We start from the raw sequence: 26,345 nt of genomic DNA, 5'->3' as shown, positions 1-26,345 counted from the left end.
CATAGAGAGATAGTATTGGTGGTGAGGGGTGGTGTCAGCTGCAGCCTAGGCCCCAGGTGAGGGGTGGTGTCAGCTGCAGCCTAGGCCCCAGGTGAGGGGGTGGGTGTCAGCTGCAGCCTAGGCCCCAGGTGAGGGGGAGTGGTGTCAGCTGCAGCCTAGGCCCCAGGTGGGAGGGTGGTGTCAGCTGCAGCCTAGGCCCCAGGTGAGGGGTGGTGTCAGCTGCAGCCTAGGCCCCAGGTGAGGGGTGGTGTCAGCTGCAGCCTAGGCCCCAGGTGAGGGGTGGTGTCAGCTTGCAGCCTAGGCCCCAGGTGAGGGGTGGTGTTAGCTGTAGCCTAGGCCCCAGGTGAGGGAGTGGTGTCAGCTGCAGCCTAGGCCCCAGGTGAGGGAGTGGTGTCAGCTGGCAGCCTAGGCCCCCAGGTGAGGGAGTGGTGTCAGCTGCAGCCTAGGCCCCAGGTGAGGAGTGGTGTCAGCTGCAGCCTAGGCCCCAGGTGAGGGAGTGGTGTCAGCTGTAGCCTAGGCCCCAGGTGAGGGAGTGGTGTCAGCTTCAGCCTAGGCCCCAGGTGAGGGAGTGGTGTCAGCTGCAGCCTAGGCCCCAGGGTGAGGGAGGTGGTGTCAGCTTCAGCCTAGGCCCCAGGTGAGGGAGTGGTGTCAGCTGTAGCCTAGGCCCCAGGTGAGGGAGTGGTGTCAGCTTCAGCCTAGGCCCCAGGTGAGGGAGTGGTGTCAGCTGCAGCCTAGGCCCCAGGTGGAGGGTGTGGTGTCAGCTGCAGCCTAGGCCCCAGGTGAGGGGTGGTGTCAGCTGCAGCCTAGGCCCCAGGTGAGGGGTGTGGTGTCAGCTGTAGCCTAGGCCCCAGGTGAGGGAGTGGTGTCAGCTTCAGCCTAGGCCCCAGGTGAGGGAGTGGTGTCAGCTGCAGCCTAGGCCCCAGGTGAGGGAGTGGTGTCAGCTTCAGCCTAGCCCCAGGTGAGGGGTGGTGTCAGCTGCAGCCTAGGCCCCAGGTGAGGGGTGGTGTCAGCTGCAGCCTAGGCCCCAGGTGGAGGGGTGGTGTCAGCTGCAGCCTAGGCCCCAGGTGAGGGGTGGTGTCAGCTGCAGCCTAGGCCCCAGGTGAGGGGTGGTGTCAGCTGCAGCCTAGGCCCCAGGTGAGGGGAGTGGTGTCAGCTGCAGCCTAGGCCCCAGGTGAGGGGGTGGTGTCAGCTGCAGCCTAGGCCCCAGGTGAGGGGTGGTGTCAGCTGCAGCCTAGGCCCCAGGTGAGGGGTGGTGTCAGCTGCAGCCTAGGCCCCAGGTGAGGTGGGGGTGTCAGCTGGCAGCCTAGGCCCCAGGGTGGAGGGGTGGTGTCAGCTGCAGCCTAGGCCCCAGGTGAGGGGTGGTGTCAGCTGCAGCCTAGGCCCCAGGTGAGGGGGTGGTGTCAGCTGCAGCCTAGGCCCCAGGTGGAGGGGTGGTGTCAGCTGCAGCCTAGGCCCCAGGTGAGGGGTGGTGTCAGCTGCAGCCTAGGCCCCAGGTGAGGGGTGGTGTCAGCTGCAGCCTAGGCCCCAGGTGGAGGGGTGGTGTCAGCTGCAGCCTAGGCCCCAGGTGAGGGGGTGGTGTCAGCTGCAGCCTAGGCCCCAGGTGGAGGGGTGGTGTCAGCTGCAGCCTAGGCCCCAGGTGAGGGGGTGGTGTCAGCTGCAGCCTAGGCCCCAGGTGGAGGGTGGTGTCAGCTGCAGCCTAGGCCCCAGGTGAGGGGTGGTGTCAGCTGCAGCCTAGGCCCCAGGTGAGGGGTGGTGTCAGCTGCAGCCTAGGCCCCAGGTGAGGGGTGGTGTCAGCTGCAGCCTAGGCCCCAGGTGGAGGGGTGGTGTCAGCTGCAGCCTAGGCCCCAGGGTGAGGGGTGGTGTCAGCTGCAGCCTAGGCCCCAGGTGAGGGGTGGTGTCAGCTGCAGCCTAGGCCCCAGGTGGAGGGTGGTGTCAGCTGCAGCCTAGGCCCCAGGTGAGGGGGTGGTGTCAGCTGCAGCCTAGGCCCAGGTGGAGGGGTGGTGTCAGCTGCAGCCTAGGCCCCAGGTGAGGGGTGGTGTCAGCTGCAGCCTAGGCCCCAGGTGAGGGGTGGTGTCAGCTGCAGCCTAGGCCCCAGGTGGAGGGTGGTGTCAGCTGCAGCCTAGGCCCCAGGTGAGGGGTGGTGTCAGCTGCAGCCTAGGCCCCAGGTGGAGGGGGTGGTGTCAGCTGCAGCCTAGGCCCCAGGTGAGGGGTGGTGTCAGCTGCAGCCTAGGCCCCAGGTGAGGGGTGGTGTCAGCTGCAGCCTAGGCCCCAGGTGAGGGGTGGTGTCAGCTGCAGCCTAGGCCCCAGGTGAGGGGGTGGTGTCAGCTGCAGCCTAGGCCCCAGGTGAGGGGTGGTGTCAGCTGCAGCCTAGGCCCCAGGTGAGGGGTGGTGTCAGCTGCAGCCTAGGCCCCAGGTGAGGGGTGGTGTCAGCTGCAGCCTAGGCCCCAGGTGAGGGGGTGGTGTCAGCTGCAGCCTAGGCCCCAGGTGAGGGGTGGTGTCAGCTGCAGCCTAGGCCCCAGGTGAGGGGTGGTGTCAGCTGCAGCCTAGGCCCCAGGTGAGGGAGTGGTGTCAGCTGCAGCCTAGGCCCCAGGTGAGGGGTGGTGTCAGCTGCAGCCTGAGGCCCCAGGTGAGGGGTGGTGTCAGCTGCAGCCTAGGCCCCAGGTGAGGGGTGGTGTCAGCTGCAGCCTAGGCCCCAGGTGAGGGGGTGGTGTCAGCTGCAGCCTAGGCCCCAGGTGAGGGAGTGGTGTCAGCTGCAGCCTAGGCCCCAGGTGAGGGTGGTGTCAGCTGCAGCCTAGGCCCCAGGTGAGGGGTGGTGTCAGCTGCAGCCTAGGCCCCAGGTGAGGGGTGGTGTCAGCTGCAGCCTAGGCCCCAGGTGAGGGGTGGTGTCAGCTGCAGCCTAGGCCCCAGGTGAGGGGTGGTGTCAGCTGCAGCCTAGGCCCCAGGTGAGGGGTGGTGTCAGCTGCAGCCTAGGCCCCAGGTGAGGGGTGGTGTCAGCTGCAGCCTAGGCCCCAGGTGAGGGGTGGTGTCAGCTGCAGCCTAGGCCCCAGGTGGAGGGGGTGGTGTCAGCTGCAGCCTAGGCCCCCAGGTGAGGGGTGGTGTCAGCTGCAGCCTAGGCCCCAGGTGAGGGGTGGTGTCAGCTGCAGCCTAGGCCCCAGGTGAGGGGTGGTGTCAGCTGCAGCCTAGGCCCCAGGTGAGGGGTGGTGTCAGCTGCAGCCTAGGCCCCAGGTGAGGGGGTGGTGTCAGCTGCAGCCTAGGCCCCAGGTGAGGGGTGGTGTCAGCTGCAGCCTAGGCCCCAGGTGAGGGGTGGTGTCAGCTGCAGCCTAGGCCCCAGGTGAGGGGTGGTTGTCAGCTGCAGCCTAGGCCCCAGGTGAGGGGTGGTGTCAGCTGCAGCCTAGGCCCCAGGTGAGGGGGTGGTGTCAGCTGCAGCCTAGGCCCCAGGTTGAGGGGTGGTGTCAGCTGCAGCCTAGGCCCCAGGTGAGGGGTGGTGTCAGCTGCAGCCTAGGCCCAGGTGAGGGGTGGTGTCAGCTGCAGCCTAGGCCCCAGGTGAGGGGTGGTGTCAGCTGCAGCCTAGGCCCCAGGTGAGGGGTGGTGTCAGCTGCAGCCTAGGCCCCAGGTGAGGGGTGGTGTCAGCTGCAGCCTAGGCCCCAGGTGAGGGGGTGGGTGTCAGCTGCAGCCTAGGGCCCAGGTGAGGGGGTGGTGTCAGCTGCAGCCTAGGCCCCAGGTGAGGGGTGGTGTCAGCTGCAGCCTAGGCCCCAGGTGAGGGGTGGTGTCAGCTGCAGCCTAGGCCCCAGGTGAGGGGTGGGTGTCAGCTGCAGCCTAGGCCCCAGGTGAGGGGGTGGTGTCAGCTGCAGCCTAGGCCCCAGGTGAGGGGTGGTGTCAGCTGCAGCCTAGGCCCCAGGTGAGGGGGTGGTGTCAGCTGCAGCCTAGGCCCCAGGTGAGGGGTGGTGTCAGCTGCAGCCTAGGCCCCAGGTGAGGGGTGGTGTCAGCTGCAGCCTAGGCCCAGGTGAGGGGGTGGTGTCAGCTGCAGCCTAGGCCCCAGGTGAGGGGTGGTGTCAGCTGCAGCCTAGGCCCCAGGTGAGGGGGTGGTGTCAGCTGCAGCCTAGGCCCCCAGGTGAGGGGTGGTGTCAGCTGCAGCCTAGAGGCCCCAGGTGAGGGGGTGGTGTCAGCTGCAGCCTAGGCCCCAGGTGAGGGGTGGTGTCAGCTGCAGCCTAGGCCCCAGGTGAGGGGGTGGTGTCAGCTGCAGCCTAGGCCCCAGGTGAGGGGTGGTGTCAGCTGCAGCCTGAGGCCCCAGGTGAGGGAGGGTGGTGTCAGCTGCAGCCTAGGCCCCAGGTGAGGGGTGGTGTCAGCTGCAGCCTAGGCCCCAGGTGAGGGGGTGTGTCAGCTGCAGCCTAGGCCCCAGGTGGAGGGGTGGTGTCTGCAGCCTAGGCCCAGGTGGGGGGGTGGTGTCAGCTGCAGCCTAGGCCCCAGGTGAGGGGTGGTGTCAGCTGCAGCCTAGGCCCCAGGTGAGGGGTGGTGTCAGCTGCAGCCTAGGCCCCAGGTGAGGGGGTGGTGTCAGCTGCAGCCTTGGCCCCAGGTGAGGGGTTGGGTCAGCTGCAGCCTAGGCCCAGGTGAGGGGGGTGGTGTCAGCTGCAGGGGCCGGGGGGTAGGTCCCTGGTGGGGAGGGGTGGTGTCAGCTGCAGCCTAGGCCCAGGTGAGGGGGTGGTGGTCAGCTGCGGCAGCCTAGGCCCCAGGTGAGGGAGTGGTGTCAGCTAGCAGCCTAGGCCCCAGGTGAGGGGGGTGTCAGCTGCAGCTAGGCCCCAGGTGAGGGAGGTGTCAGCTGCAGCCTAGGCCCCAGGTGAGGGGTGGGTGTCAGCTGGCAGCCTAGGCCCCAGGGTGAGGGGTGGTGTCAGCTGCAGCCTAGGCCCCAGGTGAGGGGTGGTGTCAGCTGCAGCCTAGGCCCCAGGTGAGGGGTGGTGTCAGCTGCAGCCTAGGCCCCAGGTGAGGGGGTGGTGTCAGCTGCAGCCTAGGCCCCAGGTGAGGGGTGGTGTCAGCTGCAGCCTAGGCCCCAGGTGAGGGGGTGGTGTCAGCTGCAGCCTAGGCCCCAGGTGAGGGGGGTGGTGTCAGCTGCAGCCTAGGCCCCAGGTGAGGGGTGGTGTCAGCTGCAGCCTAGGCCCCAGGTGAGGGGTGGTGTCAGCTGCAGCCTAGGCCCCAGGTGAGGGGTGGTGTCAGCTGCAGCCTAGGCCCCAGGTGAGGGGTGGTGTCAGCTGCAGCCTAGGCCCCAGGTGAGGGGTGGTGTCAGCTGCAGCCTAGGCCCCAGGTGAGGGGTGGTGTCAGCTGCAGCTAGGCCCCAGGTGAGGGAGTGGTGTCAGCTGCAGGCCTAGCCCCAGGTGAGGGGTGGTGTCAGCTGCAGCCTAGGCCCCAGGTGAGGGAGTGGTGTCAGCTGCAGCCTAGGCCCCAGGTGAGGGGTGGTGTCAGCTGCAGCCTAGGCCCCAGGTGAGGGGTGGTGTCAGCTGCAGCCCTAGGCCCCAGGTGAGGGGGTGGTGTCAGCTGCAGCCTAGGCCCCAGGTGAGGGGTGGTGTCAGCTGCAGCCTAGGCCCCAGGTGAGGGGAGTGGTGTCAGCTGCAGCCTAGGCCCCAGGTGAGGGAGTGGTGTCAGCTGCAGCCTAGGCCCCAGGTGAGGGGTGGGTGTCAGCTGCAGCCTAGGCCCCAGGTGAGGGGTGGTGTCAGGCTGCAGCCTAGGCCCCCAGGTGAGGGGTGGTGTCAGCTGCAGCCTAGGCCCCAGGTGAGGGGTGGTGTTAGCTGCAGCCCTAGGCCCCAGGTGGAGGGTGGTGTCAGCTGCAGCCTAGGCCCCAGGTGAGGGAGTGGTGTCAGCTGCAGCCTAGGCCCCAGGTGAGGGGTGGTGTCAGCTGCAGCCTAGGCCCCAGGTGAGGGGTGGTGTCAGGCTGCAGCCTAGGCCCCAGGTGAGGGGTGGTGTCAGCTGCAGCCTAGGCCCCAGGTGGGGGGTGGTGTCAGCTGCAGCCTAGGCCCCAGGTGAGGGGTGGTGTCAGCTGCAGCCTAGGCCCCAGGTGAGGGGGTGGTGTCAGCTGCAGCCTAGGCCCCAGGTGAGGGAGTGGTGTTAGCTGCAGCCTAGGCCCCAGGTGAGGGGGTGGTGTCAGCTGCAGCCTAGGCCCCCAGGTGAGGGGGTGGTGTCAGCTGTAGCCTAGGCCCCAGGTGAGGGGTGGTGTCAGCTGCAGCCTAGGCCCCAGGTGGAGGGTGGTGTCAGCTGCAGCCTAGGCCCCAGGTGAGGGGTGGTGTCAGCTGCAGCCTAGGCCCCAGGTGAGGGGTGGTGTCAGGCTGCAGCCTAGGCCCCAGGTGAGGGGTGGTGTCAGCTGCAGCCTAGGCCCCAGGTGGGGGGTGGTGTCAGCTGCAGCCTAGGCCCCAGGTGAGGGGTGGTGTCAGCTGCAGCCTAGGCCCCAGGTGAGGGGTGGTGTCAGCTGCAGCTTAGGCCCCAGTGAGGGGGTGGTGTCAGCTGTAGCCTAGGCCCCAGGTGAGGGAGTGGTGTCAGCTGCAGCCTAGGCCCCAGGTGGAGGGTGGTGTCAGCTGCAGCCTAGGCCCCAGGTGAGGGGTGGTGTCAGCTGCAGCCTAGGCCCCAGGTGAGGGGGTGGTGTCAGCTGCAGCCTAGGCCCCAGGTGAGGGGGTGGTGTCAGCTGCAGCCTAGGCCCCAGGTGAGGGAGTGGTGTCAGCTGCAGCCTAGGCCCCAGGTGAGGGGTGGTGTCAGCTGCAGCCTAGGCCCCAGGTGAGGGAGTGGTTGTCAGCTGCAGCCTAGGCCCCAGGCTGAGGGAGTGGTGTCAGCTGCAGCCTAGGCCCAGGTGAGGGAGTGGTGTCAGCTGCAGCCTAGGCCCCAGGTGAGGGGTGGTGTCAGCTGCAGCCTAGGCCCCAGGTGAGGGGTGGTGTCAGCTGCAGCCTAGGCCCCAGGTGGGGGGGTGGTGTCAGCTGCAGCCTAGGCCCCAGGTGGGGGGTGGTGTCAGCTGCAGCCTAGGCCCCAGGTGAGGGGGTGGTGTCAGCTGTAGCCTTGGCCCCAGGTGGGGGGTGGTGTCAGCTGCAGCCTAGGCCCCAGGTGGGGGGTGGTGTCAGCTGCAGCCTAGGCCCCAGGTGAGGGGTGGTGTCAGCTGCAGCCTAGGCCCCAGGTGAGGGGTGGTGTCAGCTGCAGCCTAGGCCCCAGGTGGGGGGTGGTGTCAGCTGCAGCCTAGGCCCCAGGTGAGGGAGTGGTGTCAGCTGCAGCCTAGGCCCCAGGTGGAGGGTGGTGTCAGCTGCAGCCTAGGCCCAGGTGAGGGGTGGTGTCAGCTGCAGCCTAGGCCCCAGGTGGAGGGGTGGTGTCAGCTGCAGCCTAGGCCCCAGGTGAGGGGTGGTGTCAGCTGCAGCCTAGGCCCCAGGTAAGGGGTGGTGTCAGCTGCAGCCTAGGCCCCAGGTGAGGGAGTGGTGTCAGCTGCAGCCTAGGCCCCAGGTGGAGGGGTGGTGTCAGCTGCAGCCTAGGCCCCAGGTGAGGGAGTGGTGTCAGCTGCAGCCTAGGCCCCAGGTAAGGGGTGGTGTCAGCTGCAGCCTAGGCCCCAGGTGAGGGAGTGGTGTCAGCTGCAGCCTAGGCCCCAGGTGAGGGGGTGGTGTCAGCTGCAGCCTAGGCCCCAGGTGAGGGGTGGTGTCAGCTGTCAGCCTAGGCCCCAGGTGGAGGGTGGTGTCAGCTGCAGCCTAGGCCCCAGGTGAGGGGGTGGTGTCAGCTGCAGCCTAGGCCCCAGGTGAGGGGGTGGTGTCAGCTGAGCCTAGGCCCCAGGTGAGGGGCTGATGTCAGCTGTAGCCTTGGCCCCAGGTGAGGGGTGTGTCAGCTGCAGCCTTGGCCCCAGGTGAGGGGGTGGTGTCAGCTTGCAGCCTAGGCCCCAGGTGAGGTGGGTGGTGTCAGCTGCAGCCTAGGCCCCCAGGTGAGGGGCTGATGTCAGCTGTAGCCTTGCCCCAGGTGGAGGGTGGTGTCAGCTGCAGCCTTGGCCCCAGGTGAGGGGGTGGTGTCAGCTGCAGCCTAGGCCCCAGGTGAGGGGCTGATGTCAGCTGTAGCCTTGGCCCCAGGTGGAGGGTGGTGTCAGCTGCAGCCTTGGCCCCAGGTGAGGGGGTGGTGTCAGCTGCAGCCTAGGCCCCAGGTGAGGGGGTGGTGTCAGCTGCAGCCTTGGCCCCAGGTGAGGGGTGGTGTCAGCTGCAGCCTAGGCCCCAGGTGAGGGGCTGATGTCAGCTGTAGCCTTGGCCCCAGGTGGAGGGTGGTGTCAGCTGCAGCCTTGGCCCCAGGTGAGGGGGTGGTGTCAGCTGCAGCCTAGGCCCCAGGTGAGGGAGTGGTGTCAGCTGCAGCCTAGGCCCCAGGTGAGGGGCTGATGTCAGCTGTAGCCTTGGCCCCAGGTGAGGGGTGGTGTCAGCTGCAGCCTAGGCCCCAGGTGGAGGGTGGTGTCAGCTGCAGCCTTGGCCCCAGGTGAGGGAGTGGTGTCAGCTGCAGCCTAGGCCCCAGGTGAGGGAGTGGTGTCAGCTGCAGCCTAGGCCCCAGGTGAGGGGTGGTGTCAGCTGCAGCCTAGGCCCCAGGTGAGGGGTGGTGTCAGCTGCAGCCTAGGCCCCAGGTGAGGGGTGGTGTCAGCTGCAGCCTAGGCCCCAGGTGGAGGGTGGTGTCAGCTGCAGCCTAGGCCCCAGGTGAGGGGTGGTGTCAGCTGCAGCCTAGCCCCAGGTGGAGGGTGGTGTCAGCTGTAGCCTTGGCCCCAGGTGAGGGGTGGTGTCAGCTGCAGCCTAGGCCCCAGGTGGAGGGTGGTGTCAGCTGCAGCCTAGGCCCCAGGTGGAGGGTGGTGTCAGCTGTAGCCTTGGCCCCAGGTGAGGGAGTGGTGTCAGCTGCAGCCTAGGCCCCAGGTGAGGGGTGGTGTCAGCTGCAGCCTAGGCCCCAGGTGGAGGGTGGGTGTCAGCTGTAGCCTTGGCCCCAGGTGAGGGGTGGTGTCAGCTGCAGCCTAGGCCCCAGGTGAGGGGTGGTGTCAGCTGCAGCCTAGGCCCCAGGTGGAGGGTGGTGTCAGCTGCAGCCTAGGCCCCAGGTGGAGGGGTGGTGTCAGCTGTAGCCTTGGCCCCAGGTGAGGGGTGGTGTCAGCTGCAGCCTAGGCCCCAGGTGAGGGGTGGTGTCAGCTGCAGCCTAGGCCCCAGGTGAGGGGTGGTGTCAGCTGCAGCCTAGGCCCCAGGTGAGGGGCTGATGTCAGCTGTAGCCTTGGCCCCAGGTGAGGGGTGGTGTCAGCTGCAGCCTAGGCCCCAGGTGGAGGGTGGTGTCAGCTGCAGCCTAGGCCCCAGGTGAGGGGTGGTGTCAGCTGCAGCCTAGGCCCCAGGTGGAGGGTGGTGTCAGCTGCAGCCTAGGCCCCAGGTGAGGGGCTGATGTCAGCTGTAGCCTTGGCCCCAGGTGAGGGAGTGGTGTCAGCTGCAGCCTAGGCCCCAGGTGAGGGGGTGGTGTCAGCTGCAGCCTAGGCCCCAGGTGAGGGGTGGTGTCAGCTGCAGCCTAGGCCCCAGGTGAGGGGTGGTGTCAGCTGCAGCCTAGGCCCCAGGTGAGGGGTGGTGTCAGCTGCAGCCTAGGCCCCAGGTGAGGGGCTGATGTCAGCTGCAGCCTAGGCCCCAGGTGAGGGAGTGGTGTCAGCTGCAGCCTAGGCCCCAGGTGAGGGGCTGATGTCAGCTGTAGCCTTGGCCCCAGGTGAGGGAGTGGTGTCAGCTGCAGCCTAGGCCCCAGGTGAGGGGTGGTGTCAGCTGCAGCCTAGGCCCCAGGTGAGGGGTGGTGTCAGCTGCAGCCTAGGCCCCAGGTGAGGGGCTGATGTCAGCTGCAGCCTAGGCCCCAGGTGAGGGAGTGGTGTCAGCTGCAGCCTAGGCCCCAGGTGAGGGGTGGTGTCAGCTGCAGCCTAGGCCCCAGGTGGAGGGTGGTGTCAGCTGCAGCCTAGGCCCCAGGTGAGGGGTGGTGTCAGCTGCAGCCTAGGCCCCAGGTGAGGGGGTGGTGTCAGCTGCAGCCTAGGCCCCAGGTGAGGGGTGGTGTCAGCTGCAGCCTAGGCCCCAGGTGAGGGGTGGTGTCAGCTGCAGCCTAGGCCCCAGGTGGAGGGTGGTGTCAGCTGCAGCCTAGGCCCCAGGTGAGGGGCTGATGTCAGCTGCAGCCTAGGCCCCAGGTGAGGGAGTGGTGTCAGCTGCAGCCTAGGCCCCAGGTGAGGGGTGGTGTCAGCTGCAGCCTAGGCCCCAGGTGAGGGGTGGTGTCAGCTGCAGCCTAGGCCCCAGGTGAGGGGTGGTGTCAGCTGCAGCCTAGGCCCCAGGTGAGGGGGTGGTGTCAGCTGCAGCCTAGGCCCCAGGTGAGGGGTGGTGTCAGCTGCAGCCTAGGCCCCAGGTGAGGGGTGGTGTCAGCTGCAGCCTAGGCCCCAGGTGAGGGGGTGGTGTCAGCTGCAGCCTAGGCCCCAGGTGAGGGGTGGTGTCAGCTGCAGCCTAGGCCCCAGGTGAGGGAGTGGTGTCAGCTGCAGCCTAGGCCCCAGGTGAGGGGTGGTGTCAGCTGCAGCCTAGGCCCCAGGTGAGGGGTGGTGTCAGCTGCAGCCTAGGCCCCAGGTGAGGGGTGGTGTCAGCTGCAGCCTAGGCCCCAGGTGAGGGGGTGGTGTCAGCTGCAGCCTAGGCCCCAGGTGAGGGGTAGTGTCAGCTGCAGCCTAGGCCCCAGGTGAGGGGTGGTGTCAGCTGCAGCCTAGGCCCCAGGTGGAGGGTGGTGTCAGCTGCAGCCTAGGCCCCAGGTGAGGGGCTGATGTCAGCTGCAGCCTAGGCCCCAGGTGAGGGAGTGGTGTCAGCTGCAGCCTAGGCCCCAGGTGAGGGGTGGTGTCAGCTGCAGCCTAGGCCCCAGGTGGAGGGTGGTGTCAGCTGCAGCCTAGGCCCCAGGTGAGGGGTGGTGTCAGCTGCAGCCTAGGCCCCAGGTGAGGGGTGGTGTCAGCTGCAGCCTAGGCCCCAGGTGAGGGGTGGTGTCAGCTGCAGCCTAGGCCCCAGGTGAGGGGTGGTGTCAGCTGCAGCCTAGGCCCCAGGTGAGGGGTGGTGTCAGCTGCAGCCTAGGCCCCAGGTGGAGGGTGGTGTCAGCTGCAGCCTAGGCCCCAGGTGAGGGGTGGTGTCAGCTGCAGCCTAGGCCCCAGGTGAGGGGTGGTGTCAGCTGCAGCCTAGGCCCCAGGTGGAGGGTGGTGTCAGCTGCAGCCTAGGCCCCAGGTGAGGGAGTGGTGTCAGCTGCAGCCTAGGCCCCAGGTGAGGGGTGGTGTTAGCTGCAGCCTAGGCCCCAGGTGAGGGGTGGTGTTAGCTGCAGCCTAGGCCCCAGGTGAGGGGTGGTGTCAGCTGCAGCCTAGGCCCCAGGTGAGGGGTGGTGTCAGCTGCAGCCTAGGCCCCAGGTGGAGGGTGGTGTCAGCTGCAGCCTAGGCCCCAGGTGAGGGAGTGGTGTCAGCTGCAGCCTAGGCCCCAGGTGAGGGGTGGTGTTAGCTGCAGCCTAGGCCCCAGGTGAGGGGTGGTGTTAGCTGCAGCCTAGGCCCCAGGTGAGGGGTGGTGTTAGCTGCAGCCTAGGCCCCAGGTGAGGGGTGGTGTCAGCTGCAGCCTAGGCCCCAGGTGAGGGGTGGTGTCAGCTGCAGCCTAGGCCCCAGGTGGAGGGTGGTGTCAGCTGCAGCCTAGGCCCCAGGTGAGGGAGTGGTGTCAGCTGCAGCCTAGGCCCCAGGTGAGGGGTGGTGTTAGCTGCAGCCTAGGCCCCAGGTGAGGGGTGGTGTTAGCTGCAGCCTAGGCCCCAGGTGAGGGGTGGTGTCAGCTGCAGCCTAGGCCCCAGGTGGAGGGTGGTGTCAGCTGCAGCCTAGGCCCCAGGTGAGGGGTGGTGTCAGCTGCAGCCTAGGCCCCAGGTGAGGGGTGGTGTCAGCTGCAGCCTAGGCCCCAGGTGAGGGGTGGTGTCAGCTGCAGCCTAGGCCCCAGGTGAGGGGTGGTGTCAGCTGCAGCCTAGGCCCCAGGTGGAGGGTGATGTCAGCTGCAGCCTAGGCCCCAGGTGAGGGGGTGGTGTCAGCTGCAGCCTAGGCCCCAGGTGAGGGGTGGTGTCAGCTGCAGCCTAGGCCCCAGGTGAGGGAGTGGTGTCAGCTGCAGCCTAGGCCCCAGGTGAGGGGTGGTGTCAGCTGCAGCCTAGGCCCCAGGTGAGGGAGTGGTGTTAGCTGCAGCCTAGGCCCCAGGTGAGGGGTGGTGTCAGCTGCAGCCTAGGCCCCAGGTGAGGGGTGGTGTCAGCTGCAGCCTAGGCCCCAGGTGAGGGGCTGGCGTCAGCTGCAGTCTTGGCCCCAGGTGAGGGGCTGATGTCAGCTACAGCCACTAGAACCCATGGCTGTGCCTCGGCCCCAGGTGAGGGCTATCTACAAGAATGCTCCCAAGGCACTCCAGGTCTCCCTTCAAAACCAAAACCCAAACCTGTTGCCACCTGGTCTTTTCCAACTCACAGCATCCCCACGTGACAGAGTAGACCTGCCATGAGACAGAGTAGAACTGCCCAGTAGGGTTTCCTAGGCTGTAACCCAGCAGGTGCTCCTTGAAAACCCTATGGGGCAGTTCTACTCTGTTCTGTAGGGTCTCTATGAGTCGGAATCGACTCCATGGCAATGGGTTTGGTTTTTTTTTTTTTGGTTAATCTTCATGGGAGCAGATGGCCAGGGTTTTCTCCCATGAGGTCTTACTTACTGTGGGAAATTCCGACATGGGAGTGTTGGCTCAGACAGAACCTGTGTCTGTGAGCTCAGTGGAGCCCAGGGATGTGTTGTGACCACCAGCTGGACGTGTGCTCCTGGGGTGTCCTGACTGGCCACGAGCTCTATGTGGAGGCTGGACGTGTGCTCCTGGGGCATCCTGACTAGCCGTGAGATCTGTGTGGAGGCTGGACATGTGCTCCTGAGGTGTCCTGACTGGCCGTGACCTCTGTGTGACAGCTGGACGTGTGCTCCTGGGGCGTCCTGACTGGCCGTGAGCTCTGTGTGGAGGCTGGACATGTACTCCTGGGGCGTCCTGACTGGCCGTGAGCTCTGTGTGGAGGCTGGACGTGTGCCCCTGGGGCGTCCTGACTGTCCGTGAGCTCTGTGTGCTGGCTGGACGTGTGCCCCTGGGGCGTCCTGACTGTCCGTGAGCTCTGTGTGGAGGCTGGACGTGTGCCCCTGGGGCGTCCTGACTGGCCGTGAGCTCTGTGTGGTGGCAGGACGTGTGCCCCTGGGGCGTCCTGACTGTCCGTGAGCTCTGTGTGGCGGCTGGACATGTGCCCCTGGGGTGTCCTGACTGGCCGTGAGCTCTGTGTGGAGGCTGGACGTGTGCTTCTGGGGTGTCCTGACTGGCCATGAGCTCTGTGTGGAGGCTGGACGTGTGCCCCTGGGGTGTCCTGACTGGCCGTGAGCTCTGTGCTCTGTGTGGTGGCTGGAATTGTGCTCCTGGGGCGTCCTGACTGGACAGGAGCTCTGTGTAACTTGCCCAGAACCACAACCGTCCAAAACAGCACCTGGCACGTGGCATGTGCTCAACACGTGGGGTGTTAGACTAAATACAGCTAACACTTAGTGTCTCTGACTCATGAGAACTGGGAATATGTTGAATTTTTTAAGAATACTTTTTCTGATAATATAGAAAGAAACTGCCTTATAATTAGCTTTAAGTAGGTTTCTTTTTTTTTTTTTTTTTCCTTATTTGATACATTTGGAAATTGTTTAGAGAAAAATTCTATATGGCTACAGATCTTGCCATGCTGTTGACCCACCAGTTCCTGCTTGACCTACAAACCTCAGCTCATGTCCCCGACTGTGGACCCCTCTCCTCATAGCCTGGTGCCCCCTTGCCCTCCTGCCCCCCTGAATCTGCCTGTGTCACTCCCCCCGGGCTCCCCTTCCACCTACTGTGAGCGCTGATGCAGTATCTGATATCCTGAGGGCAGCTTGGTATGTGGTTTTGTATCCCCTGGCAGAGAGGAAAAGGATCCCAGGTGGCGCAGCGGTTCAGCACTCAGCTGCTAACCAAAAGGTCGGCATTTCAAACCCACCAGCCTCTCTGCAGGAGAAAGATGTGGCTGTCTGCTTCTGTAAAGATTACAGCTTTGGAAACCCTATGGGGCAGTTCTACTCTATCCTGTAGGATTGCCGTGATTCAAAATCGACTCAATTGCACCGGGTTATGGCATAGAGTAAGCATTCAATAAATGTTTGTTAAATTGACTAATTGCCTCATGAATTGTTTTTGCAGTGTAAAGGTAAAGAACTCTGACGTTTTCCTCACCACTGAGCTTTTTTTATAGGCTAGCTTTTAGTTTTGCACACATCCCTCCACCATTCCATACTGGGACCAAGTCACTGTCCTGGCCCCTGGAATTCACACTCCGAGCAGACAGACATACATGAATGATTGTGTGGTAAAGGCTATAACCAAGGGAGTTTGGGAAGAAGAGGATTTAGGGAGGCATTTTCTCCTTCACAGGGTGTCACTCTCAGTCATTGCCATGATTCACGGGTTGCAGAATGGGTCAAGCGGATCACTGGGCACTCTCCCAAGCAAAGTGCCTCTTTACTCAACATCAAAGGCTTCTTAAGAGTGGGGGAGGACAGAAACCTCCCCATTTGCACATTTTGATAATGATAACTACATCAGAGAGGGACAGCCACACTTTTCTAAAATAACAGACTTCTACATTTTTACATCTGAGGATAAGAAATTATTGGAAGGTAGGATTACAAACTAACAGATTGTTGATGCTGAGTGCCGTCCAGTTGATTCCAACTCTTAGTGACACTATAGGACAGAGTAGAACTGCCCCATAGGATTTCTCAGGCTGTAATCTTTATGGGAGCAGATAGCCAGGTCTTTTCTCCTGCTGAGCAGCTCGTACGTTCGAACTGCCAACCTTTGTTAGCAGCCGAGTGCTCAACCATGTGCCACCAGGGTTCCTTAACTGAAAGACAAATGCTGCAGTGAGAACCTTTTGGGTTATGAAGCTATGTGATTGTCGTTCACAGAGAAGAGGCAATCAGTTTAGTCTTCCTAGAAATAAATGTTAAATGCAGGGACTAACGAAAGGATGAAATGAATCACAACTCAGTATTTATCCTGATGCCAGTTGGGAGCCCTGGTGGTGCAGTGGTTAAGCACTCCACTGCTAACTGAAAGATCAGCTGTTTGAACCCAGCAGCCACTCCAAAGAAGAAAGGCTTGGCGGTCTGCTCTGGTAGAGAGGAAACCCTATGGGGCAGTTCACCTCTGTCCTGTAGGGTCACTATGAGTCGCAGTTGACTCAATGACAACAGGTTGTGGACATTTAAAGGCTATCTACAATGTGAAATGCCTTGTCTTAGAGATTAAATCGTGTTTACTTTACCCAGCCCCTGTCCTTTTGCTGGTTGCGTGAGACGCAGGCAGTGGTACCGCCGTTGTTACAGCAAGGTTAGCAGCTCATGATGCATTAAACCAGGTGTTGGGTATTTGCTACTCAGGGCAGATTTTACAATGAAATTACTGCTTGTTGTTATTGTTGTGGAGAGTTTACTGTTAATAAACACTTTGAGGGACAGAGTAGCATGGACAGGGATCTGGGAACCATGGTTTTGGGGTACATCTAGGTCAATTGGAATAACAAAGTTTATTAAGAAAATATTCTGCAGCCCACTTTGGTGAGTGGTGCCTAGGGTCTTAAAAACTTGTGAGCAGCCATCTAAGATGCATCAATTGGTTGGTCCCAGCCCACCTGGAACAAAGGAGAATGAAGAACACCAAAGACACAAGGAAAATATGAGCCCCAAAGACAGAAGGGTCACATAAACCAGATACTCCATCAGCCTGAGACCAGAAGAACTAGATGGTGCCCAACTACCACCAATGACCTCCCTGACAGGGAACACAGCAGAGCCCCTGACGGAGCAGGAGAAAAGTGGGGGTGCTAAACTCAAATTCTCGTAAAAACACCAGACTTAATGGTCTGACTGAGACTAGAGGAACCCCAGAAGACATGGCCCCCGGACTCTATGTTAACCCAGAACTAAAACCATTCCCAAAGCCAACTCTTCAGACAAAGATTGGACTGGACCAAAAAACATAAAACAATACTCATGGTAAGTGTGCTTCTTAGTTCAAGTAGAGACAAGAGACTAAATGGGCAGCTCTTGTCCAGAGGTGAGATGAGAAGGCAGAAAGGGACAGGAGCAGGTTGAGGACACAGAAAACCCGGGGTAGAAAGGGGGCGTGTGCTGTCACATTGTAGGGATTGAAACGAGGGTCACATAACAAAATGTATATATATTTTTGTACGAGAAATTAACTTGAGCTGTAAACTTTCACCTAAAGCACAGAAGAAGAAAAAATAGTTTATGGTTGATAATGTAAGCCTAAACAGAAATGGCTGCCTTTCCCTTTTATAACCATAAATCCTACACCAGGAAGCCAAAGAATGATGGTATCGATGTGACTGCAATTTAGCTAAGTAGTCACATTTTGTGTATGAGTGGACACCATGCAAATAAACGTGTACAGTAAAATCAGGCAGCACGTAAAGAGATTTAATAATTCATTCCACGACCTTTGCAAATAAAAAGGAGTAAAGCCCCATTTACGCAGTTGCTGAAATATGGTGGATAATGATGCGTTCATGTTTAATATTGCTAATAAATTTGAAAATTCATGTTTTTGTTGATAAACGTTTTCTTGAAATGCAGTCTAGGAGGACAGATTGTTAAATTTAAGTACTTTATAAATGAGCATTGTGACTCGGATGCGACTAGTGGCGGTGTTGCCTAGAGACCCAGCTACCACTCACCTGAAGCACTCGGCAGTGATTTTCGTATTTCACTTTTATGTGCAACCAAACTGCACACGATTTTAGGGAAAAAAATTAGCATGGTAACAGAGCAATGATCACAGTAAATATTGTGCTTCTCCTTGTTGACTTAAATTACATACTTAGGATATTTCAGAAAAGTATTTCTGCTAGTCTGGTGTAATATATTGAAATATTTTGCCTAGACAATTTTACATATAGAAAAAATATTTGTCTTTTATACAAATATTTCTTTGACATGCACAATAATAAGGTACGTTATACGGTCTAAACTGTTTGAGGTCTAAAATTATTTCTATTCATTTGAAGCCATAAAATCCCATGGTATTTCCACCTGTCTGGGCATTAAGGCAACATTGTCTAGTTCAGAATGCTCAAAGGATTCTTTCCTCTTTAGGTTGGTTCTTTCTAAAATTTCAGAAAAATTATGAAAAAAATGAAGTCATACTTTATAAATGACATTGCAGGATCCATCTTAAAATACCATAGCAAGCTGAAATATATTTTTATAATCAAAGTTTTGCCATATTTAATTACTATACAAAAACTCTTTGTGTCCTTTCTGCTTATTGCCTTCTGAATCGATGATTCAGGGCGTCTGGTTTTCTGGATTTTATTTTGTAGCATTGGAGGGCTTTATGTCTCATTCTTTTTTCCCCATTAAGATTCCGGAAGCTTATTTCACTAGAGACCCTCATACTTTCCTTCTTACAGAGGACTTTATTAAGGTACACATGTTGTGTTGTATTCAGTGTTCTCTTTGGCCTTTAGCTGCATGTGTGTACTCACGGGTTAACATGCCCACATTTAACCTCGGCCTCTGGGAATAAGAGTCGTCACTTGGTTAACAGAAGCATGTTTGGAAGGAGAAGCAAAGCTTGTCTACAAAATACTAACACTTGGATGATTCTGCACCCTGAGAGGGGCACCCGGTGAATTTTCTGGACTCTTTTCATGGCTGACTTGGGATACACTTGCATTGTCTAAGAGTTTGTTGACCTATCTCTGTGAGGTGTATTGATTGTGACAATCACTCGCCTTGCCCTGCAGGCCATGGAGGCACAGATCCAGAACTTTGGACAGACGCCATCTCAGCTGCTTATTGAGCCACATCCACCTCGCAGCTCCGCCATGCACCTGGTGAGACACGTCAGCTTGCTGTGGGTCTGAGTACGGACCAAGTAAAGTGCCAGCTTTAGCAGCATCCTTAAGGCATCTCAGTGTATCGTTCACGCTTCAGCCAAGGATATGCTGATACCTCAGGGGGAAACAGAGGGAGTGCAGCTCCTGAAGTCCTAGCTCAGCTAGCCCAATTTTGGGTTCACAAAAACAGCCGTCTTCTCTGCCTGTGTTTGCCTCAGCATAAACTCACTTATACACATATAGGCAAGCAGACACACACCATACCAAAGTGAGATTGTTGTTGTGTGCCGTCAACTCGATTCCGACTTACAGCAACCCTAAAGGACAGAGCAGAACTGCCCCATAGGATTTCCAAGGCCATAACCTTTATGGAAGCAGACTGCCACATCTTTCTCCCACAGAGCAGCTAATGGGTTTGAACCTCCAACCTTTCGGTTAGCAAGCAAGCGCTTAACCACTGTGCAACCAGGGCTCCTTCCTAAATTGAGATTAGGTTTGTAAATTACAATGAAAAATCTAAGCACTCCATGAAATTACCAAATTTAATCTTTCTGGGCAAGAGGGAAAGAGTTGGTTTTAAGGCAAGGAAAGAATAGAAAAGTCATTTCTGGTAGCTGCCAGAGAGGCAGGCAAGAGGGTGGTGGAGAACAAGGACTCCAGAGCCAGACCTGGGTCAGACACTGTCCATGCCACCTCACTAGTGAGTGACCTGGGCAAGGTGACCTCTGCAAGTTCCAGCATCTGTGAAATGGGCCAAAAAAAAAAGTCCCCTCCAGCTGAGAAGTTAGTGACCTCAGGCTGTACCCCACGTAGCACAGCATCCTCATACAGTGTGTGCTCAAGGGGTGCTAACTGACAGCACCACTATTGGCGGTAGCTACCCCAGTCAGCCTTTTATTCCAATTTTGCAAGGGCAAAAGCAAGATTTCTATAATTTTGAGTTCTCAAAGATTATTCCCATAACAAAACAGCCCTTTTTCAACATATTAGCAAATAGTCATTGTCCTTTTTATATAATTTGAAGAAAATTGGACACTTTCTGAGAAAGATATTTGAATTTATTTTTTAAACTGATTTTTTTTTCACTATATTCTACTTGTTGTTGTTAGGTGCTGTTGAGTCAATTCCAACTCATAGTGACCCCATTTGACAGAGTAGATCTGCCCCATAGGGTTTCCTAGGCTGAAATCTTTACGGAAGCAAGTCCCCAAGTCTTTCTCCCATGGAGCAGCCGCTGGGTTCGAACCGCTGACCTTTAAGTTAGCAGCCAAGTGCTTAACTACTGCCCCACCAGAGCTCCTATATTTTATTTAAGAATAGGTAAAAAGGTGTTTACAAAGCACCAGAATAGTCTACTGGTTTTCCCAGACAGTTGTCAAGCCAGGAAATAGCTCTGGAATAGCGTCCGCAATGTGTGTGCAAACAAATAGATGAGCTGTTGTAATGAAAGCAGTGTCCGTGGCTTTCATTTGTTCTATCAGTTTCTCGACAATTTTACGTCGAGCACCTTCTGTGTGTCAGGTGTGCTGCCAGGCGTTGGAGATACAGGGTGAGTCCACCCTGCACCATCAGGAGTCAGAATCAGTAGAACCAGTGCACAAATATGTGTTTGTTTCAGTCATTTTCCTCCTTTCTACGAAAGCTCAAACAAAGGGTTTCAGCCCCTGGGATCAGGCACCAACAAACTTTTTTCCAGGCTGGGCCTTTTGCATGACAAAACACAGGTCTGTGAGAGCGGACCGCCCCCCTTACAAGCCCCCAGCCACAGAGCCCACTTGGAGAGGCCCAGCCTCAGAGCCACAAAACTTGAGATAAAGCGTTTTTAACAAACCGTTCAGGAAAAAGCATCAGGCTTGCTTTTATGACTGACTTGGCAGAAGACTGTTATCCCAAGCTAGCTTTCTCTGCTTGGTAGTAATAATAAAAAAAAATACTTATCCTGGAAAAACGCCCAGCCGGAATTCATTAGTTTCCTAGGGGAAATAGTTGTAGACTAAATTGGCATGGAACAGTTCAGAAAGAAAATCTAAGCTTTCTAGGTTCATATAGCAGAGAATTCACGTATACAGCAAACAGTTACAAAGCATGAATGAAGACTAAATCGTGGTTACTTCCAGCACCCCTATTTTATGTTTTTTGTATAGCAGTATTTACAGTGACTTATTTTTTTTTTTTATAGCACTTATATTTTTCTTATAGCACTTATAAGGAGCCCTGGTGGCGCAGTGCTTAAGTGCTTGGCTGCTAACCGGAAATGTCTGTTCAAGCCCACCAGCCTCTCTGCAGGAGAAAGATGTGGCCGTCTGCTTCCTTTAAAGATTATCGACTTGGAAACCTGTGGGGCAGTTCTGTTCTGTCATACAGGGTTGCTGTGAAAGGGAATCAACCTGACGGCCATGGGGTTTTTTGGTTATAGCACTGATCAGGAGCCCTGGTGGTGCAACAGTTAAGCGTTCAGCTTTTAGCCAGTTGGCAGTTCAAACCCACCCATTGGCTCTGTGGGAGAAAGACCTGGTGATCTGCTTCTGTGGGGTACAGCCCAGAACCCCGTATGAAGCAGTCCTACGCTGTCACGTGGGGTCACCATGAGCTGGAATCGACGCGACGGCACCCAGCGGCAACAGCGACATAGCGCTTACGGTAGCACTGAGAGTGTCTGCTTCCAGCAGGTCGTGTGCTAGATGCTTGAGAGACAGAGATTAAAGAAGCAGAGAAAGCGGTTTGCCCTCAGTGGCTCAGAGTCTGAAGGGGAAGTCGCATGAAGAGTAGACAGACCGGAGGTGCCACAGCAGAAACACCCAGAGAGCACCTGTGAGGGAGTAGTTAGACTGGCCCCTAGAGGCTGTTATGTTTTAATTATTTACCCTGTAGAGGGACCCCAGGTCAGCCAGAGAGGAAATGAAGTTATCAGTCAGTCCACCTTTTACTTCACGTAAACAGTGTGGATAACTAACTCGTCCACTAAACTGATTTTTCAGCTGCATTGAAGACTTAGGTTGGCATCACGTGGTCGTACCTGTAAGCTGAGTTTTCGCATTGAAGCTTGGCGATACTTATATTGAGCCTGACCATTACTGTTTTTTAGGCAGATAACGTGCTCGTTCTGTATAATGTTCATAAGCACACTATGCTAATTCTTTTCACATGTTGCTGTAAAAAAAAATCAGCACAGCAACCTTACAAAAGTACGGGAGGGGCAGGGGGGGCCCAGTTGGCAAACAAACATAGAATGCGGGCATTATTGGCCTAAAAATGCAGGTAATAACGTGGTGTCCTGTAACAGTAACTCTAGGTCCCTGTGCTTGTCCCTCTGTGGGGTCCTCAGGAGAAGTGCTCTCCCTGGTAGGCGGCCACAGTACGAGCAACCATTGTTCTGCTCTCCTTGTGCGCCCAGCTAGCCTAGTCTGCTTTAACTGACTTTCCCCAGACCTTTCACTAACTGCGTTATCCCTTTTGTTTCCTCCTGCCCTCTTCCCTTTCTATTCAACAGTGTTTCCTTCCACAGAGTCCACTCATGTTCAAAGACCAGATGCAGCAGGATGTGATAATGGTGCTGAAGTTCCCCTCCAACTCCCCCGTGACCCACGTGGCGGCCAACACGCTTCCCCACCTCACCATCCCTGCGGTGGTGACGGTGACCTGCAGCAGGCTGTTTGCTGTCAACAGGTGGCACAACACAGTAGGTAGGTGTGCCTTAGCAAGTATGCACTAAATATCCCTGAGATGCTGCAATTAGGATAAGTTTGGTGAGGAAACCCTGGTGGTGCAGTGGTTAAGTACTACGGCTGCTAACCAAAAGGTTGGCAGTTTGAATCCACCAGGTGCTCCTTGGAAACTCTATGGGGCAGTCCTACTCTGTCCTACAGGGTCACTATGAGTCAGAATCGACTCAATGGCAACGGGTTTGGTTTTTGGTTTAAGTTTGGTGAGGGCTAGCTAGCACGCTAAATTACCTACAAAAACCTGCACAGTGAATAACTGTCGGCAAAACGAAGTGATTCTGGCCTGTCTTATTCACTGCTGTACTTTAGCGCCTCTGGGAATGCTGGGTGAATTGTTAAGTGTCGGATAAATTGAAGCACTTCTGCAAAGAATCCAGGTCCTCCTCTCCCACTCCACCGATCGCTACCAGCCAAAAAAAAAAAAACAAAAAACACTTTTAGTCTGTATTAAACAAAATTGGGAGTCCTGGGTGGTGCAAATTGTTAAGAGCTCTACTACTAATCGAAAAGTTGGTGGTTCAAACCCACCCAGAGACTCCTCGAGAGAGAGAGGCCTGGCGATCTGCTTCCAGAAGGTCACAGTCTTGAAAACCCTGTGGAGCAGTTTACTCTGAACACATGGGGTTTTCATGAGTTGGAGTCAGTCCAACAGCACGTACCAAAGTGAGTTGGAAGAATCTGGATTTTCCTTCATGATGGCTTCAAACTCCTCTTTCTTCCACGTTGTTAATTTATTTAGCAAATATCTGACTGGCTACTCAGTGTCAAACAGTGCTAAGCAAAGGGAATGTAACAATGAACAAGACAAACATCATCTCCACTCTTGTGGAGCTTAGAGGCTTCGAGAAAAGGCAACATCTAAGTCATTCAGTGTTTTCCCAAAACGCATTCCTGAAGGTTCCAGGCAGTACCCCCCGAGGAGGTACAGTACTGCTGCAGAAACTTGGGTGTCTTGGTACTTATTTCGCCAGGCAGACTGGACGTGACCAGGTGATTCCATGGTCCAGTTCATCACTTAGATCTTGCTGCAAACCCCTGGGACTCCCACTGTGACCAGGACTGAACAGATACGCCACGGCGATCTAACCTGAATCTTCTTTCCTGCTGACTCCTTGGTGCTCCGCGAAACAGTGATTTACACCCTAGCTCTGTCTCCCGCGCGTTTCCACGTGTACCTATGTTATCGTTGCTAATGATATTATAAACAGAGGTGGGACAGCTTCCAGGCAGCCAGAAGTGTGCAGCCAGCAAACATCTTAAGAAAAAAGTTATGATTTTTATTATTCACAGCAGCCTTAACTTTTAGAAGTGTCTTGCATTGAGAGAAAACTATAAAGGACTACATTTTTCCTTAAAATTGTTCGGAAGTATTACGTATATTATAGAATCGCTTTCAGTAAAAGTTACAACTAGTGAGTTCAGTGAAGCCCTAACTATTAATCCTCTAAGCGGCTTATACTGAGGCTACGGCTGCAGAAGTGGCTCCGTTTTATCCCTTCGTTTTGTTTATAATCTATGGAGAGAAGGCCCCCTTGCACAGTAGCCCCATCTTCCCCTCAGCTCTGCCCCAGGGGAGCCCCTGCTCTCACCCCACCCCCAGCTTTTCTTAGGTTTCAGCCGAATTGTTCGCCCAGCAGTGGCCTCACTCTGGTGGGTTCCACAAATGTTAGGATCTTTCCTTTTGTCGGCTCTTTGTTGTTGTTAGGGTGGAAGCAGCATTCTTCCCTGCTTTCTGCATCTTCAGCGGAAACCACAAGCCCATCTACAAAGACATATAGTATGACTGAATCATTCTTAGAATAATTTACCAAATAGTTTTTAAGCAAATATTTTTGCAGTAAGTGTATAAAGCACTGCCAACAGGGAATTTCCTCCTCTCCGGGAATTTTACGGCGGTTTTTCTCCTCCTGTGTCCCCAGGCCTCAGAGGCGCTCCTGGATACTCCTTGGATCAAGCCCATCACCTCCCCATTGAAATGGACCCATTAATAGGTATGTTAACAGCAAAAACACATTTTCATGGATTCTGACTGTCCACAGATTCCTATGTGGTTATTCTTCACAAAAGAGACTTGAATATTTTTCTGCCATAAAATTAATGTGCAAGTAGCATCAAATTACCTTTCAGGAACTGTGCAAATCATAACGTTATCTAAGAACTCGCTGGTATGAAAGCAATTATTTGTGGCACTTCCGTGGTATTTCAGGAGATCATTTAAGTTGGTTGTAAGCAAGGCAAGGAATTCCAAACTGTCCTTCCCCTTTCAGCCTAAAATATTCTTTAACAATTCTATACTATTTAAAATATAGGGATTCAAAGAGATAACTAAAGATTAGGGAACTTGACCCACCAAAGGTCTTTGTCTGTGAAACTAATATGAAGAACATCTTTTCTAGAACCCTCCGTTCAGTAGGGTTAAAACATCTTTTTAAATTAAAGGTTTCATGTGAATGGCAAATTTATGACCGGTAACTCTTTGTAGCAGATATTCAGAATATTTTACTGGGCACAAAACTCGCTCACGCATTTGTTAGCCATTATGACCCTGAGCCTTTCTAGTCCTCCGTTTCAGGTCTTCGAGATGGCATATAGTGATGCTTCTTGAGATTATCTAGAGAATTAAGCCAGAAAAAATAAATGAAGATGCTGTGGGAAATTATTAAGGCATATACAAATGTATGGTGTCTTATTTGATTAACTCACCCTTTGTCTTTGAACACAGAAATGAGATCAGAGACAGCCATTTCAGTTAGTACTTCTACCCCTACACAAAATAGTAGGTGAATATTTGGGGGAGAATACAAGGTTAGAGTAGCTGTTCCTCTGTCAGGCAGACACAGACAATGTCATGTACAGCTAATGTGTGACCACGGAAAATTCATATTTACATTCTCGTTGTTCAAGGGTGATTCTGCGGTCTTTGAGTGACCTGGGACCTTTTCTTTTTCTCTTTCCTCGCTGCCTTTTCTTGGTGTGATCTCTTTGTTGTTTGCCTTCTGTAGTAATTATTTTTGTGGGTTGGTGGGCACCCACAGATGGTAGCACTTGGACGTAACTAGCGTTAGAGTCAGAGAACGCCGTCCCGCCTCTGCATACGGGGGACCAGGTTCCTGCTTAAGAATTCAGCCCAGGGATTTAGCCGGGAGGACAGAGCAGAGGAAGGGGCAGGCTGCCATGAAGACAGGCACCTGGGAAATCAGATTCGGTCCCCGGGCCACATGTTGATCCTCGGCCGCCCGTCTCCTTCCTCCCCGACCTGTCTCCCACCTCCTCCCCTGCCAGCCCATTCTGGAAGGCCTTCTGTTTGTTGCCAATCCAATCTCTAGAGCTGCTGACCTAAAGCTTCCTGTGGGGCTGCCCACGTAAAACCACTCCCCACTGGAACCTCTCCTGTCCTCTCTCTGCGTGAATTGTAGAAGCCATCAGACAGTGACAGATCGGGGCAAATACTAAGGAGCGTTGTCCTTGTACAGCATCCTTCATGCAATGTTTGTTCCTCATTTGGTTGTTACTGGGCGCTAACGAGCTCGTGCATCGTGAACGTCTGTGGAAGTAAAGCATTGAAGTATCTGTGTTACGTTTTAAAGTCGTTGTCATGAACTCCTCATGTTGTTTTTCTTTATGGCTGGAGGAACAACTTCGATTTCTGGCATAATTTTTAACTATGTAATACGGTTCAGAAAGAATTGCTAGTACCAAAAAAAACTTACATTCCTCGAGGGGAAACGTTAAAATCTTAGTAATCGCAAGCCTCGAAAGCCCTTTTCTAAATGGATGAAGCATAAATGTATTCTTTTCCTTCTGTAAAATGCTCGGCGGTACTGGCGGAACCTTCCTCTAAGCTCCATCTTCTACTTATTTCTAGCCAATAACTCCGGTGTGAACAAGCGGCAGATCACGGACCTGGTTGATCAGAGCATACAAATCAACGCACACTGTTTTGTGGTCACAGCGGATAATCGCTATGTTCTAATCTGTGGATTCTGGGACAAGAGCTTCAGAGTCTATTCTACAGAGACAGGTAACTGTAATTATGAAATACCTATGCTCTTAGAAGTGACTGTAGCCACACCCGTACCTAACAGTGTGCATGTTTTCATCGTTTGTCAACCTGAGGGGCCGAGATTCAGTGGCCACACTGTACGCTAAGTGACTAATGGTAGCACCATCTGTTCGGAAGCTCAGCGTGAGCCCTCAGCTCGTTGGACAGAGCGTGCTGCAGGCCCTTCCCCAAATTAAATCAGACCTTAAACCTGCCTTTAGTTCATCAGTCCCAAGACCTGAAAGAGAAAAAACCATGACTATGTTAGTTTGTAAGACCTTTCCTTTAAAATTCCAAGTGACATATTTTGTATCAGGGTGGTTGCTTTTAATAACATCTTACTGTGTTTTTGGTCAAAGCTGGTACAGCAGTTTAGGTTCCCAGTCAACAATGTCTACACAAGTCGTTCAGTGACATTGGTTACGTTCTTCACAGTGTGTGAGCATTCTCATTATTTCTGTTCTGTTTGTTCCGTTTCCATTCATCTAGCTTCCCTGCCCCTTACATTCTCATCTTTGCTGTAGAGAATTGTGGACCCTGTGTATCAGTTTTCAGAAGCAATACGAGAAATCACCTGCAGTTAGGTTTGTGTTGCCCTGTATGTTTGCAGATCTAGTGAAAGAACGTTC

At 56.0% G+C, this 26,345-nt stretch overlaps 1 protein-coding gene across 5 annotated transcripts in view; it reads left to right on the top strand.

Annotated features, from left to right (window-relative positions):
- Nucleotides 1-26,345, top strand: part of NBEA (neurobeachin) — a 914,947-nt gene that overhangs the window by 868,289 nt on the left and 20,313 nt on the right. For 3 of the 5 annotated variants that reach the window (XM_064269919.1, XM_064269917.1, XM_064269916.1), the window contains 5 exons: nucleotides 17,475-17,537; nucleotides 17,860-17,949; nucleotides 21,443-21,635; nucleotides 23,594-23,665; nucleotides 25,540-25,695. In XM_064269919.1, coding sequence (XP_064125989.1) covers nucleotides 17,475-17,537; nucleotides 17,860-17,949; nucleotides 21,443-21,635; nucleotides 23,594-23,665; nucleotides 25,540-25,695 — 574 coding nt within the window. The remainder of the gene's footprint in view (nucleotides 1-17,474; nucleotides 17,538-17,859; nucleotides 17,950-21,442; nucleotides 21,636-23,593; nucleotides 23,666-25,539; nucleotides 25,696-26,345) is intronic. The other 2 variants (XM_064269920.1, XM_064269918.1) reach the window with 1 other exon arrangement.

Source organism: Loxodonta africana, chromosome 17 (genome assembly GCF_030014295.1).
Source record: "Loxodonta africana isolate mLoxAfr1 chromosome 17, mLoxAfr1.hap2, whole genome shotgun sequence".
Lineage (NCBI taxonomy): Eukaryota > Metazoa > Chordata > Mammalia > Proboscidea > Elephantidae > Loxodonta > Loxodonta africana.
Note: the sequence above shows the minus strand (reverse complement) of the source record. Positions and strands in the feature narration are given on the sequence as shown.